The sequence below is a fragment of the Bactrocera neohumeralis genome, unplaced genomic scaffold (assembly GCF_024586455.1).
Source record: "Bactrocera neohumeralis isolate Rockhampton unplaced genomic scaffold, APGP_CSIRO_Bneo_wtdbg2-racon-allhic-juicebox.fasta_v2 cluster10, whole genome shotgun sequence".
Classification (NCBI taxonomy): domain Eukaryota; kingdom Metazoa; phylum Arthropoda; class Insecta; order Diptera; family Tephritidae; genus Bactrocera; species Bactrocera neohumeralis.
This window is the reverse complement of record NW_026089623.1, coordinates 27,446,514-27,463,637: the sequence shown is the minus strand read 5'-3', so window position 1 is coordinate 27,463,637 and position 17,124 is coordinate 27,446,514. Positions and strand designations below refer to the sequence as shown.

Sequence of the window (17,124 nt, the reverse complement as noted above, 5' to 3'; positions counted from 1 at the left end):
TGAAACCGCCTACTGCTTCGTGTACCGCCTCATAATGTTTCCACCGACTAGGGGAGCCATCCGATGGGCTAATTTTCTGCTTTTCTTGTCTAAAAATAAAAAAAAAATATTTAATATTATATGTTTACCTCATAATTTATAACTTACCTGTGCTTGTTGGAGAAATTGTGCAATTTTCTTTTTATCTCCGTGGACGTGTAATCGTGTCCAGCCAAAAGCATTGCACAAGACATTTCCTCATATATGTATATGGTTGTTTTTTCGCGTAGATCGCAGCTCTGGCATTTTTTGTAGCCATATACATATCTAAAAGGTCGGCCTCGGCAGCCTCACTCCACATAACTCTTTTTTTTTGATTTTTTTCCATTTTTGTTTTTAATTTTGTATTTTAACCGACACTTTTTTGTTTTATTTTTTTGTCTTCTTTGTTTAAATTCTGACAGTTTATAGTGTCAAAATCAGCTGCGATTAAACAAATGTGACCAACAAATGGCGCAAAATCAGAGTCGTACAGAGAGACTTAGCGTGAATCAGTTTCAAATCACTCTGATGAAGTTACTTTGAACTGTCATTTTTGTATGGCGAAATCTTGCTAAATTTTTAAGATTAGTGGGATAATCCATTCAACAGCCGAAATCGTGTGATTAAGTGTCGGTCTAAACATGGTATAAGATAATTTCTCCATATGCCACAACATTCTGAATGCATCGCGTACTTAATTTTGTTTTTCCCATAACATTTCATGCAGTTCTTTTTATCCATTTTTTGGAATAAGCAAAAATCGTAGACGAACCAAAATGGCAAAACTACTAAACATTAAAAATGGCCGACCTTGTAAACATAAGTAAGAGATATGAAGGTGAGATATGAGAAGGTGTTGCCGCTGTCCAACTGGTTGTTGTCATTGTAAGAGTAAAGGCTGATGAGACAAGGAAATATACGAGTAGGTCTTTCTGACCACCACAGCGGCCGTATAAAGGATCACAAATTCGGTGTGGGTTTCTTTGTGGAAGAGAGACTTACTTATTCTCATTGAAGTGAAATTCTTTTGCATAACACTGATTTGCACCCACGTGCCATATGACCAAAGTTGTCTATAGTAAGTTGTGATAGATGGACTAAAATGTTTTTAAGGTTTTTGACCGGGTCCTCGGAGCGTACGCATCCTTTGAAAAACAATGCGCAATCACAACCAAAAGCCGACCGATTTTCTACTCGAGTTACACTCCTGCTCTCCGGGAGCATTTAACAACAATTCGGTATAGGACAACTGTGTAACGGCATTTCAAGCTCCTTAGGTACAGCTGAAAATGAAACTGTTGGTTTTCAGGAAGATCAAAAGAACAGCTGATACGATAAGAATTGTAGTATTGCAGTGGAGAGAAAACATACTGCCTGTTACTGCCTATCTTGCAATATTGCGATCGACCAAATACGATTTAACCCCTCATAAATCAAACTCAAAGAGATGAATGTATGCAACAGCTTCTTTGCAGTTTATGGACGGAAATAATACCATACGTTTGGAGTGTAATACCATGTTCAGACCGACACTTAATCACACGATTTCGGCTGTTGAATGGATTATCCCACTAATCTTAAAAATTTATCAAGATTTCGCCATACAAAAATGACCGTTCCAAATCACTTCATTGAAATGATTTGAAACTGATCCACGCTAAATCTCTCTGTGCGACTCTGATTTTGCGCAATCTACTTGTCAGCACTGGAAATCTGTTACATTATCACAGCTGATTTAGAGACTACAAAGGGAAAAAAATGTAAACAAACAAATTTTTTATAAAGCAATGAATCTAATTTCATCTGAAAATCAACTTAACAAATGAAAAAATGCATCCATTATTTCTATTATATGGAAAATATTAAAAAAAGCCGTCTTTTTATTTCAAAATACTATATGACAATCTTTTCTTTTGATAAATATTAAGCGATGTGAATTCTTGAATGACAATAACAGCTGTTTTTTGATCTTTCTAACGGCAGTGAGAACATTGTTGGGTTATGAAATGCTTAAATATAATCTAATCTTTTAAATTTTCGGTCTGAACATGGTATTAGTGTGCTCTGCCAAATCTACAAAAAGGCGGGCCCGCAAACGACGCCAATTATCTAGGGTAAATCTCCTTAATAAAGCCCAGCGCCAAAAAAAACTCATTGGACTCTATGCGAGGGGCTTAAGACATTGAAATTGGAAAGAGATGTCTTATAGCCCTGACAGACGAGCAAAATTAATGCGCCTTAAGCAACGCTAATGCACATTGAAATCTTGTGCATTTAGACAGCTGATAGTGAAATTTGTTTATTTATTAAAAAAAAGTGAAATAAAAATGAATAAGATAAATTATTAATAGAAATTTTGGTATTTTTGGAAAATCAATATAAATTTAACGAAAAAAATCGTTTTTTATTAACTACGTCAAAAGATAATAGAGTGAAAATAAAAGCAATAATTGATTGTAATGCGGAAAAAGTGTGCGAAAAAGTTAAGAATATTGGAAAAGTGGATAGCAAACTGTGCGTTGTTTATTTTCTGCCATCTAATAATATTAAAATTTGTGTTTGTTAATATACTTGCACATAATTTAATTAGCAATATAAAACTGTGATGCTGTAAACGCAAAGGAGGCAGCAGACTTCTAGTGACATCTGTCAAAAAATAGCAAAAATCGGCCATTTTTGAGCAGTGTTGTCTACTCAAATTTGGTAAATTCAACTAAATGCAGGAAATTCTTGTGCATTACAAACTTGCATTAACATGGGTCAAATGCGCAAGTAAATGTAAATTAAGCCTGCTAATGCATATTAGCGCTGTCGTCTGTCAGGGCTTTAGTCGATTTTAATGCAGCCTTCGACCGCACGAAAAGCATTTCAGCACAACTAATACGGCTTTGTTAAGAAACACCAATTTCTGCCCAGATCCGGGCTTGACTTGATATTGATATCATTCGACTCAATAGCCTGTCATCAAACAAACAGTCATCGAATTTACGACTTGTCTACCACGTCGTAGATAATATGATCTATCTTGGAACCAACATTAATACCAAGAACAAAGTTAGTCTTGATATTCAACGCATAATCTTAGGACTGAGTAGGCAATCGAAAAGTAAATCTTCTTTCGACGAACAAGGACCAAACTCTACAAGTATCTCATTCTTCGCGTCCTGCTACCTTGGCTAGGTCATCTTCTGCATTCTCTATGAGTATTGAAATTAATAGAAATTTACATTTAAATAAAAATGCATCCTTCCAATATTTTCTAATGACACAAGTATTGCCTCTCGTTTACAGATTTGATATTGGTAATGTACATTTGACACTTTTCCATGCGACAGTGGTCATAATTCAGGGGTGTTGTTAGTTTCTTGTCTTAGTTTTGTTGTTGGCGAGATGCCATTGCAAAACAGTATAATTGTAACTGTTGTAAATACTATAATATTAACAAATAATCGAAAATATTCGATAGGCAATACATATTTGGATATGCTGAAAATAACTGCTATCCTTAGGTATATAAATCCATACTGAGATTTTATATATTAGTTGTTTCAATAGAAGAATATAAATGTAACTTAAATTTATATTTCCCTGTTTTAGATTTTTCAATTAATTTAGAAGTCGAAGTTGCTAATCTAGTTGGGCGAGTATTCGCATATGTAAAACTAAGCATTTTTTTTATTTTTCTCTACGCGAATTTTTTGGATTGCAAATGCAATATTGCATTGGTATATCATAATTGAAGAGTGATTTTTTAAGCCCCCTTTACAAACAGTTGTCACTCGAGTTTAGAATTAGGATTTTAGTATTTATTTTGCATACTACTTGCATTCATACAAAAGCATATTACTGTGAATTACTGACAACTCAAACGGATGAAACCACTTCATATTAAAATGCTTAACATTTAGAATTTGATAAGTTATCAACTATAAAATAAATTAATTTTCATTATCATATTCTTCACATTTTGAATAATAAATTACTTTTAAATGTTCTAGTTATTGCGAGTTCACTGTAAGGTGGATGTACAATAACGCTGTAGCTTAACCGCAAACCATTTCCGTTTCGATGTGTACTTTTGCGGATATTAAAATGAATGTGCACCCATCTGCAATAGTTGAAATTATGTTCTGTGAAGGTGCACAACAACCGTACATCATGCACGTGTGCATTTATTTCTTTTCCACGAACTTTTCACCAGGTATTGGACATTAATTTAGCCTTTATATTTGGCCATATCATGCTGCAGATACTTTTTGCGAATGTTATTGATCAGTTTTAGAGTTATACGAGTAAAGGGAATAAAAGTGCCTCTAAATCCATGACATGGGCCGTCAATAAATCGCTTTGTTTTACCTGTACTGGAAAAGTAAATAAATAAAGCTTTAGGGGCAGAATTGAGCGAATATAGTCAAAGTATAGTATCTTAAGTGCTTTAGGTCATGTGTATATTAAACCTCTTAAAGAGTGGGCCCACGCCCATTTTTTTTTAATTTTTTAAATGACGTGTGCTAGGCGCTACTACAATTCACCGTGTTAAATTACAGTTGTATACCTTTGTTTAGTGCTTAATTATGGCACTAAGTTTTTATTAAATGGCGTTTTGTGAGCGTGGCAGTTGTCCGATTACGCCACGCGTCCTCACTTCTTTACTAAGGAATACATGTACCAAGTTTCATTAAGACATCTTAATTTTTACTAAAGTTATTGCTTGCACAGACGGACAGTCACACGGATTTCAACTCCTATTATCATCCTAACAATTTATTGAAAATAGTTAACTGCTCTTAACTTTTTCTTTATGCATTTGGAAAGATGGTGAAAAGTACAAGTTTCCGATAACAAGAACAAAGTTAATCAAATTTGCATACTTTGACACGTTGTGCACAAACATGTACGTATGTATGTATATACGTACATGTCTATAGAAGTGTACAATTAGATATTAAACATATCTTCTGGGGGTCCAAACAAGTATAATAGTTTTGTTCATGTAACGGTTAATTTATACCTAGAACTAAACGAGATAGATATACTTATATAAATGAGCAGGATGACAAGACGAGTTGAAATCACAGTGACTGTCTGCCTATATGTCCGTCCGTCCGTCCGTGTGAGCTGTAACTTGAGTAAAAATTAAGATACAGTATCTTGATGAAACTTGGTACACATGTTCCTTGGCAAAAAAGTAAAACGGGGCGTGGCCCGTCCTCTGTGAGATATGTTTTTACAATATGAAGCAAATGTTTTTATTATAACAGTTTGTGTGCATGCCAAAAATAGGTTGAATCGGATGAAGGCTTATCCTAGACGCCAAATACTTAATACTAAGATTTTCGGTTTATTTTATACCGCATACATCGGCCAATATGTTAGTTACCTTAGTTAAAATGAGAGAGCGTGTTATACAAATAAAAATGTATCTTTGTGCCTAAAATGAATAAAATCAGGTGAAAACTTGCCCTATCCTTCATACAACCAATTTTCACGTTTTTCGAATATCCGGCTGACTTTATTCCATTTATATCGATGATGGTAAGTGTACTTTAATACAACTGACAGAGTTAATAGCTTATGGTATGTTAATAATATGTAGTATTGCCAAAAAACAAAATTAAAATTAGTCAATAGATCCGTCCATAAGAATTAACTCCACTACCATATACTAAGTATGTTTTTATATACAAAGTTATTTTCGTTTTTCCAACAAGCTTTATGACAAATAAGTGGTTCATTATGTGAGTTATATATAATATGTATATATTGGGTGGTCGAAAAAGTCTTTTCGTATTTCTAATCAAAATTAAACTCATTTTTTTATATTTATAATGAACTAAATATGTACCATTTTGGTCGACCACTTTTTGTCGCTTTGCTTTTTATTGTTCCATCAATGTAAAACTTTTCCTGCTTCTCTGCGAAAACTGCGATAAGTAATTTCCACAGGCTTCTCTTGAAACCAACTTTACTCCATTAAGGGAGTTCTGGATTGACCGAAACTTTCCAGCCAAGCTCTCCCAGTTTTTGCCGAGACATCAAAGATGTGTGGGGTCTAGCGTTGTCCTGTTGGAAGACGAAGCCTTTTCTGTTGATCAGTTCGGGCCGTTTTATTCGATTGTTTGCTCGAATCTCATCAGTTGTTGACAGTAAAATGTAGAATCAATCCTTCGACCAGGCTGGAGCAGCTAATAGTGGATGATTCCTTTTCAATCCCACCAAACACTCAGCATAACCTTTCGAGGCGTCAATCCTGGCTTTGCGATCATATATTGAGCTTCACCAGACTTGGACCATTATCTTTTTCGTACATCATTGTCGTATTTGATCCACTTTTCGTCTACTGTTACCATTTGCTCCAGAAATATTTCGATTTCATTTCATTTCAGCAAAGAATTGCAGATTTTAATTCGGTCCAATAAATTTTTCACAGACAATTCATACGGTACCCAAGCATCGAGCTTCTTTTAATAGCCAACCTTTTTTAAATGGTTCGAAACCGTTTGATAATGAAAGTTGAGTTCCTTAGCGATGTCATGGCTGTTTATGCGACGGTCGTGGTCAATCTTTTCTATGACTTCATCGACTTTTTCAACGATAGATTGACCAGAGCGGGGTGCATCTTTCACATCGAAATTTCTAGAACGGAAGCGAGCGAACCATTGTTGTACTACAAGAAATTATATAGCATCCTTTCTGTAAACTTCACAAATTTTATAGGTGGCTTGCATGGCATTTTTTCCTTTTGTTATAAAAATATTTCGAAATGTAGAGAATTTCTTTATTATTTTCACTAATTTTTGAATAGCTGTACATTTTTTCAACTTCCCAGAATTTATTTTTTTTTGTTAAATGAAGCGTAAAATCTCACCTTCCAACACTATGTATTGGTATGACACAATGTGATTGGTAGCACTGGAGATATACGACTGCCACGACATCTATTGAAAAAATACTAAAAGACTTTTGCGACTACCTACTATGTATATATGTACATTAGGGTGTTATTTTTCAATCCCATGAAATTTCCTTGGAAATACCCTAAAAAATTCCTTGAAAATTTGAGCCCTTAATATTAACGTTAAGGACTGGACCAAGGCGTGTAAAAATTTTCCATTGAAAATACACGACCTTCGTAATTTTTTATCTTTAAATTGAACCCTCTACAAAAGTGCCCATTGCGACAAAGTCGAAACTCACACCGGCGAGGTAGTACGGGGCTCTAAACCTGATTTTTCCACGAAATTCGCATTTTTATACCGTGAACAGGGTATATTAAGTTAGCCACGAAGTTTGTAACACCCAGCAGGAAGCACCGGAGACCCTGCAAAGTATATATAAATGATGAGCTGAGTCGATTTAGCCATGCCCGTCTATCTGTCCGTCCGTCTGTCTGTATATTTACGAACTAGTCCCTCAGTTTTTAAGATATCGATTTGAAATTTTGCAAACGTCACTTTCTCTTCAAGAAGCTGTTCATTTGTCGGAACTGCCGACATCGGACCGCTATAACATATTCTGCCATACAAACTGAACGATCGGAATCAAGTTCTTGTATGGAAAATTTTTGCATATAATACAGGGTGCGTCAATACTGCAATTATAAATAGTGCGCAGGAGCGTAGGAGTGGTGGGGGCGTCAATACATGCACGTATGGCGCTATTCGACAATGTTAAGGACATTCTTCATTCCTCAGCGAGGTGAATGAAGAAACATTGTTTCCATACACACAGCCCGCGTGAGCATGAATGTTCTTAACGGAGTTTTTCCAAATTTTTTCTCTAAAAAGAAAGTGTACGAAGAAAGACCTCGGAATCAAGTTCTTGTATGGAAAATTTTTGTTTCATTTGATAATATATATTCACGAAATTTAGTATAGAGTATTTTCTAACGAAACAATGTAATCTCTGAAGAAATTGTTCAGATCGCTTAACTATAGCACATAGCTGCCATACAAACTGAACGATCGGAAACAAGTGCTGGTATGGAAAACTTTTGCATTTGACGAGATATATTCACGAAATTTAGTATAGATTATTTTCTAAGGCAACAATGTAATATTCGAAGAAATTGTTCGGATCGGTTAACTATAGCATATAGCTGCCATACAAACTGAATGATCGGAATCAATTGCTTGCATGGCAAACTTTCTCATTTGACGATATATCTTCACGAAATTTGGTATGAGTTATTGTTCATAGAAATAATGTAATATCGGAAGAAATTGTTCAGATCGGCTCACTATAGCATATAGCTGCCATACAAACTTTACGATCGTAAAAAAGTCCTTGTAAGGAAATGTTTTGCATTTGACAAGATATATTCACGAAATTTGGTATAGATTATTTTCTACAGCAAAAGAGAAATATCCACAGAAATTGTTCAGATCGGCTCATTATAGCATATAGTTGTCATACAAACCGAACGATTGACGTGGTATCTTCACAAAATTTGACATGGATTGCTGCTTAAGGTACTAATATAATCTCCGAAATAATTGTTCAGATCGGATTGCTATAGCATATAGCTTCCATACAAACTGAATACATAGTTACTAAAAGAAATGCATCTGTGAAGGGTATATTAGCTTCGGTGCAGCCGAAGTTACCGCTTTTTCTTGGTTTGTATGTGTCTTGTAAATGAGCTATAGAACAAAAGAGCTATAGAAAAAAATGGACATAACAAACTTATAGGAAACTTTATTTGCTACAAAAAAGGACCGGGGTCGAAATCGCTTTCATTAATATTTCTCGAGATATTCGGCTTTTTAAGTAAGGAATTTTCATATTTTTTTATTACATACCATCTATGAAAATTCTATAAAGCCTTAAAAAAACACCCTAATATACAAATGTATATGTATGTACTTATATTGTGGAAGAACAATTCATGGATTTTACACAATGATAATGCATCATCGCACCGAGCCATAATTGTGACCGAATTTGAAGCCATAAAGGCAATGAATAACATCCATCAACCACCGCAGTCACCAGATTTGGCTCTGTGTGATTTTTTTGTTCCCCTAACTGAAATTGCCACTCTGTGGAACCCGTTTTCAGTCGATCGAAGAGATAAAAAAAATCCCTGAAGGAGCTGAAAGCCATCTCAAAAAGTGCTCGTGAAAAGTGTTTCGAGGACTGGAAAAATCGTTGGAAAAAGTGTATTAAATCTGGTGGGGTTTACTTTATAGGCGACAAAATAAATTTTGATGAATAATTAAATATTTTGCGTTTTATTTACAATTTTCGGGTACTTTTATGTATGGTAGAATAGTGATGGAAAATTTCGACAAATGGGTGCCACGCCGGCTTTAATTCTTGCAAGTTGCAAGAATATAAAGAGTTCGGTAACACCCGAACTTAGCCCTTCTTTACTTATTGGCAAACTGGGTTTAATCGAAACCATGTTAAACAGAATCAAGCGTAAGTACTTGTATATTGTAGAATTAATTAAGGTAAAATAAAATCGACCAAATAACTTTCCGTTCAGTTTGCAATGATGACCTGTATACAACGAGAAGCTAGAACAATTGAATTAAGGTGTACTATAGATGTAAACTGTTAATTCCCGCACTATGTAGAAGAGATAAATTAGAACATCAATTTTGATGTGAGAAATATGGGATGTTGGGAGATTTTATAGTCGATTTGCGGGTGTAACGGAAGTAGGGGTATATTTTGATGTGTGTATTAGGTAAAACAAATTTCTTGAATTTTCTTAAATAAGATCTTGCAAATATTTTTACAAATAGTCTTTAACATTATATATAATTTCTTCTTCTTCTTAATTGGCGTAGACACCGCTTACGCGATTATAGCAGAGTTAACAACAGCGTGCCAGTCGTTTCTTCTTTTCGCTACGTGGCGCCAATTGGATATTCCAAGCGTAGCCAGGTCCTTCTCCACTTAGTCCTTCCAACGGAGTGGAGGTCTTCCTCTTCCTCTGCTTCCCCCGACGGGTTCTGCGTCGAATACTTTCAGAGCTGAACTGTTTTCGTCCACCCGGACAACATGACCCAGCCAATTCTTAATTTGCTGAACTATGTCAATGGCGTCGTATATCTCGTACAGCTCATCGTTCCATCGAATGCGATATTCGCCGTGGCCAATGCGCAAAGGACCATAAATCTTTCGCAGAACTTTTCTCTCGAAAACTCTCAAAGTCGACTCATCAGTTGATGTCATCGTCCAAGCCTCTGCGCCATATACATAGCAGGACGGGAATTATGAGCGACTTATAGCGTTTGGTTTTTGTTCGTCGAGAAAGGACTTTACTTTTCAATTGCCTACTCAGTCCGAAGTAGCACCTGTTGGCAAGAGTTATCCTGCGTTGGATTTCTAGGCTGACATTGTTTGTGGTGTTATATATAATTTAGTTTGCTATATTCAATGAAATAAAAAATAAAAGTGCTAGTAAATTCTTAATTTTTACTTTTCGAATGAATTCTATCATAAAAAAACTTAGTGCAACAAGCAGCCTAAATATAAAGAACAAAACGAATTGACTCCATAACACCCAGAAGGAAGGGTCGGAGACCCTATAAAGTATATATATAAATGATCAGTATGTCGAGCTGAGTCGATTTAGCCATGTCCGTCTGTCTGTCCGTCCGTCCGTCTGTCTGAATATATACGAATTAGTCCCTAAGTTTTTAAGATATAGTTTTGAAATATTGCAAATGTCATTTTCTCTTCAAGAAGCTGCTCATTTGTCGGAATTGCCGCTATCGGACCACATATAGCTGCTATACAAACTGAACGATCTGAATCAAGTTCTTGTATGGAAAACTTTCACATTTGACAATGTATCTTCACGAAATTTGGTATAGATTATTTAACTATATAATCTCCGAAAAAATTGTTCAGATCGGTTAACTATAGCATATAGCTGCCATACAAACTGAATGATCGTAATCAAGTACTTGCACATTTGACAAGATATATTCACGAAATTTGATATAGATTATTTTCTTAGGCAACAATGTAATCTCCGAAGAAATTGTTCAGATCGGTTAACTATAGCATATAGCTGCCATACAAACCAAACGATCGAAATCAAGGGCTTGCATGGAAAACTTTCGAATATGACGTGTTATCTTTACGTAATTTGACATGGATAACTGCTTATGGTAACAATATAATATAGCTCCCATACAAACTGAACACATAGTTATTAACCGAAATGCACCTGTGGAGGGTATTTAGCTTCGGTACCGAAGTTAACTTTTTTTCTTGTTTTTGTTAAGATTAGTTCAGCTTTTTTAATATCATTTCATGTCAATTAGCAGCTCCATCATATCTATGCGTATATTTTAAATTTGACGTATTATTATGAACAGTGGAATGACATTTCCTCGCTTTCAAATCCCAACCTGTATACTTACGTATTTGCAAATGGATCTACGCGTGGATATTCACTCTCTGCTCTTATAAAACTGTGTTTTTGCAAGTATGCGCATATGTACGCAAGTAAGTATTTTTCTTTTCAATCCAGAAAACGCAAACAAAGGTACCTTTGCGCATGCAAACGTTGCCTTTTGTTTGTGTTAAATTGATATTATCCCGGCCATTTTCAATGTCTCTCACATTAGTAGATAAATGAACAAATGTGCGCCGATAAGAATACGACAATCATAATAAAAGACAGGTGCATTCAAGTTTTAAAGTGCAGTCAACGGAAGAAATGTTTTTACATACGATACGATGCGGTACGATATATAATACTGTCACATCTTTATTGAAGTTAACTATAGAAGTGTTGTTATTGTATCTTTAAAGTTTCACATTTTCAGCTTTAACTGAATCTAGCTTTGCTAATATGAATTTTGCGTTTGCCATAATAGAGTGCTTAATTGCCTCTGCGCTATATTATAAATAAAATATAATTGTCGACAATTTCCTGCTAACATTAAAGAAGTTCAGTTTTTACCCAACATTTAATATTGCTAAATAGTTTAATTTTAATTGTATGTTTAAGTTAATAGAGGTTTTTGGAGTAATCGAATTCTTATAACACTGCACGTTTTTATTTTCTACACGTTCGTTACTCCGTTCTATTATTTGTGTTCTGCAAAATTTGCGAAAAAATTACGTCGGATTTTAGACGAGATTTTATTTAGAACAAGTAAGGAAGGCTTAAGTTCAGATGCCACCGAACATTTTATACTCTTGCAACTTGCAAGAATCAAAGCCAGGGAAATACTTTAAGGTCTAAAACCAATCATATAGAGTAAAGTCAGCCTGATGCAGTACAAAGTCATCCGGAAGTTCAAAAGTCTTTACGTAAGGTATATGGGGGCTAGGAGATGTATTGATCCGATTCAACCAATTTTTGACATACAGACATACCATTATAAGAGAAAGATTACCTCTTAATTACAGTTATATGTACCACACATTGACCGACATTTTCGATCAAAAGTCAACTATGTATGTACCGGGGTTCAAATATTCGGTACCTAAGGGCTTGACAAGTTTTTTATTGGATTTCAACAATTTTTAGTCATAAGGTGGCACTTATTAAAGACGGTATATTAATTGCTTCTTGATTTGTGAACTAGAAACTGAACGAGTTAAGACAGCCAGACGGTCAATCGGATTTCAACTTTTCTCGCCACCTTGATCATTTATATATACATATGTATATGTATATAACCCTATATACGTACAACCGTTAGGCGAACAAAACTATAATACTCTGTAGCAACAGGTTGCATGAGTTTAACAACGGGATCCTTTATTTAGAATAACTCTGAGGAATTGGAAAATAGTTGCCTTGACAATTTCTAAATTATGTAACAAAGAACTGTCAAAAATATGTTTGTCCCATAATAATGCAGCTCTAGTTGTATCCCTTCACTTCTTTATGCAAGTGGAAACTTCTTCTAGTAGGTGATGATGGCCGTATACTCGTAGTATAAAGCAACTTATCATCGATTTGAAAGTGCTTAATGATATTAAATTCAAAGAACTACACTCTTTATTTAAAACTTATTTTAAGGACACCATCTTGTTGGCTTGAATATAATTTTAGCAACAATCACACGGTGCACTATATAAGTGCACTGCAGTATAGACAACAGCAATCACTGTGACATCTGCACCAACATGAAAGCTACTACTTCAAAATGTCAGCTGTTAACTTTTCTAATTGATGTGATTTTAATTGTGTCAAATGGATTGCCGGGTGCACGATACCAAATGACATGAACACGAACGGCAATTGCTTGTGCGCAATTGGCACATCATTGACACATCGTTAGCTATAAATTACTTTGTACAAGTATGTGTGTTTTAGTCTCATCTTTGCAATGAATTTGTTATACCACTGGAAAGAGTAAACGTATAGAGGTAGCTTTCCTACTTATGTATGGTATGTACAGTATGTGCTTAAGGCGACGATGGTAATTGTTTTCAAATTTAAAATTGCAGTTCAGTTGACTTACCGGCATTTGTACAGACAAGGCCACTGCACATCAAGCAAATTAAAATGGCAAGGCTATTGAACCTGAGACGGTTGTTTCGTCTGCTGTTACACATTTTCGTTTGGCGTGAGTGTTGGTTTCTTAGGGCTTGCAGTCTCGTATTGAGAATGTGGATGAAAAGCTAAAACAGAAGAAAAATTAATACTTTAGGTTAGTGGGATATGCACGCAGACTTAAAAAACTGTAATTTCTTTATATTAAATTCATTTTAATCCGAAAGTGGTTTTTCTTTTCAACACTGTCATTACAACTAACTACTGCTGAAATTAAAATATCTGTAGGGAAAAATGTAACCAGCATAAAACTATAGTCAGTTATCGTTAACTTGTTTTAGCAGCTCAATATTAATGAGGTGTATTTCTTATGACATAAAAAGGCATCAAAGATATTTATCTTGATTTTGATCGATAGGTTTCTACGTTAACTACAAGCTATAGTGGTCCGATCTGAGTAATTCCTGCGAGGAATGCAACGTTACCTTGGGCAATAATATGTGCAAGATATTTTGTTGAAAAAATTTTCTATACAAGGTGATTAAAAAAATCCGAGTATATACACCCCGACAAACGGACAAATGCGCATGGCTAAACCGACAGGAAGTCACGCTGATGACTTACTATACTTGTATACTTCCTAGGGTCTCGAGCGCTTTTTTTTGGGTGTTATAAACTTCATGGTAATCTAAGCTCTGTTCAGAGTATAAAAAGTACAAATAATTCTTCAATGATGAATTTTACACAAATCACAAAAAGCTTTACATGGGCTACTTTTTTTAATCAGTCACTTGAACTGAAACAGCATTACCACACGAAAGAAGATTTAAAAGAAAACGCTTCATCACTTTGCTGATAAAAGCACCGATATAACGTTTAAAGTTGTAAATATCTCTAAAGAACGTGTAAGGAGAAAGGCAAAAGGTAGGAGGTACATATGTACATCTGTAAATTTTTTATGTACATATGTAGGTAAGTAGAATGTTCATCATAATTTAATTTGAAATCAAGTCAAAACTCGTTTCTTAATTTTAAAAGTTATCTACATACATATGTATATAAATAAAAATGAATCGCCAAACTGAATGTACGCTCATAACTTTCATACGACTAAACCAAATTTGATAATTATTTTTTCTAAATGTTCGTTGAGGTTCAAGGATGGTTTCTACGGAGAGAAAAATTCGAATAATTGCTGGTAAACCCCTAAAAACAGCCCTTTTCTTTTTCCCAAACAAAGGAATGAATGTTTGTTTGTTAGTAACGCTAAGAGAACGGATTAACCAATCTTGATGAAATTTTCAGAGGTTGTTCGTTGTGGATCAACGTATGGTAGCCCAATGCAAGGGAAGACAAGAAGTACTTCCAGGATGCGGTGACAAACGTGCGGAATTATGGATCGCGGTCAGTCAGCAAGCGATCGTCACGATGTCATAGCATGACTTTTCAAACAACAGTTACGATGTTTGATTGACTTTATCTTGAAGCAACGTATATGTGGTGTTGTTGGATTCTAGATATACTTTGTTGAGTGGCAAAAGAGAGGTTTTCCGCATTCTTCCGTGGATGATGGTTACACCAGATCAAATTGATGAAATCATTTCTTCCTGAATTCCTGACGTAGAGAAAGATCCAGTATTATACGAAGTGGTCGAAACCAATATGGTTTATCTTTTCGGTTTGTATGTCTGACAATAAATGCACGAAACACTATCCACGTGCTTTTCTTTCGGAAACACAAACTGGAAATGATGGATATCAACTCCATCGGCGTCGCTCACCAGATGACATTGGCAGAACATTCAGCATTCAATAATGAATATCGAAGTTGACAACACATGGATCGTACCATATTCACCATTATTGTCTAATTCACATTCAAAACTCATATCAATGTTTAATATTGCACTTTGGTGAAATCGATAAAATACGTTTGTAAGTACGTCACCAAAGGAAGCAACATGGCGATTATTGGTCTTGAACGATACGGTTGATACGTGAACTGCAATAAAGCGCTTTGTAGGATATTTACTTTTGCAATTCATGAACGTTTTCCGACTGTTGTGCGTCTCGCAGTTAATTTGGAGAATGGTCAAAGAGTATATTTCAACCCAGAGAATACAGTACGCCAGCGGAAACACTTCCAACAACAAAATTGACATTGACAAGTTTTTTTTTTAATTTTCGTCAGTGATCCGTTTGCGAGAATATTGCCCTATTCGGAAATACCCTGATATTATACATGGGATGTATCGTCGAAGAAATAGTTGCGCAGAAAGCAAGGCCAACCAGTAGATTGACATCCAGATGTGTTCTCAACTAATGCATTAGGACGAATTTCTATTGAATAATCTACGCGGTTCAACTTTATTTGAGTCATTGTTTACTGTGAATGGTACTTGTGTGCAAGTTTTGGAGAAGTAAGCCAGCAATTACAATTGCTGGACCACGTTAATCACTGGAATGAAAATGAAGTTCGCACACTTTTCGCGAAAATCATTTCGACATATCAGCTTTCCAATCCGCGTCAATTATGGGATACGAAGAAAAATGACATTGCCGAAAACATTTTAGATCGCCTTCGCTAAAAATTGGAAATGGTACAATTTCGGTTGATACTTCCGGTGGTTCGATATCAATTCTATCTTCCCTTTATCAATTGACGAAAGATGAACTCATCACAAATGTTCGAACATTGGCCAAATTATACTTATTATCCGATTCCTTAAGTGCACGCGCAATGTTTGCTGCCGAAAATACCGATGTTGTTGACTTAAACTAGAAGATTCAACCTCAAATTCCGGGAGAATTGCGCTCATACAAATCGATCGATCGTCTTGACAATGAAGACGACGCCGTGAATTATCCAGTGGTATTTCTAAATTCTTTGGACAGGCTTGGTATGCCACGGCATCATTTGCGTCTCAAAGTAGGATCGGTCGTTATTATGTTTCGCAATCATCATGCCCCGAAACTGTGTAATGGAACCCGACTGATTGTGACGCACCTATCGAATACAAGGGTGCCGAATGCTTGGTGCTACGAATTCCGTTGAGTTCTAACGATTTCCCATTTCAGTTCAAACGTATTTCGTTTCCAGTGAAAATTGCATTGCAAAACCAATTTTTCTGTACACCGGAACAGAAACCAAAAAATGTTGTTTATCAAGCTGCGTTACATTGACAAAAAACAAAAATGAAATGATTAATTTAACTTTCTTTTCATTTCAAAACACATAATTTCACGCAGGACAACGGCTGCGGGGTCAGCTAGTTTATACATACATATATACTATAATATGTGCATGATATAACTTACTTTTAAAAAATTCGAATAGCGTTTGCAATGTGCACATTGATCTATGTATATCCTGAACTTTATAGTCCTGACTGAATGAATATTTGCAATATCAAATCAGATGATATTTTGTTGAAAATAAGTGAATGCAATTAATGTAAGTAAATGCGATAATTGTAAATGTTATGTAGAGTGTAATAGCTTCGCTTAACGGTTGCTATATATTTTTAGTTGGTGTGACTACACGGTTGTTTGCACCGAATTTGGTATTTATACTCTTTCAACATATTGGTACAGAGTTTAGAGTCTTGTTCACTTAACGGTTGAAT

At 35.3% G+C, this 17,124-nt stretch overlaps 1 protein-coding gene across 8 annotated transcripts in view; it reads right to left on the bottom strand.

Annotated features, from left to right (window-relative positions):
- LOC126765208 (uncharacterized) overlaps positions 1-17,124 on the bottom strand; it is a 147,417-nt gene that overhangs the window by 72,622 nt on the left and 57,671 nt on the right. For all 8 annotated transcript variants that reach the window (XM_050482822.1, XM_050482829.1, XM_050482828.1 and 5 more), the window contains one exon: positions 13,467-13,626. In XM_050482822.1, coding sequence (XP_050338779.1) covers positions 13,467-13,560 — 94 coding nt within the window. In that variant the 5' untranslated portion in view covers positions 13,561-13,626. The remainder of the gene's footprint in view (positions 1-13,466; positions 13,627-17,124) is intronic.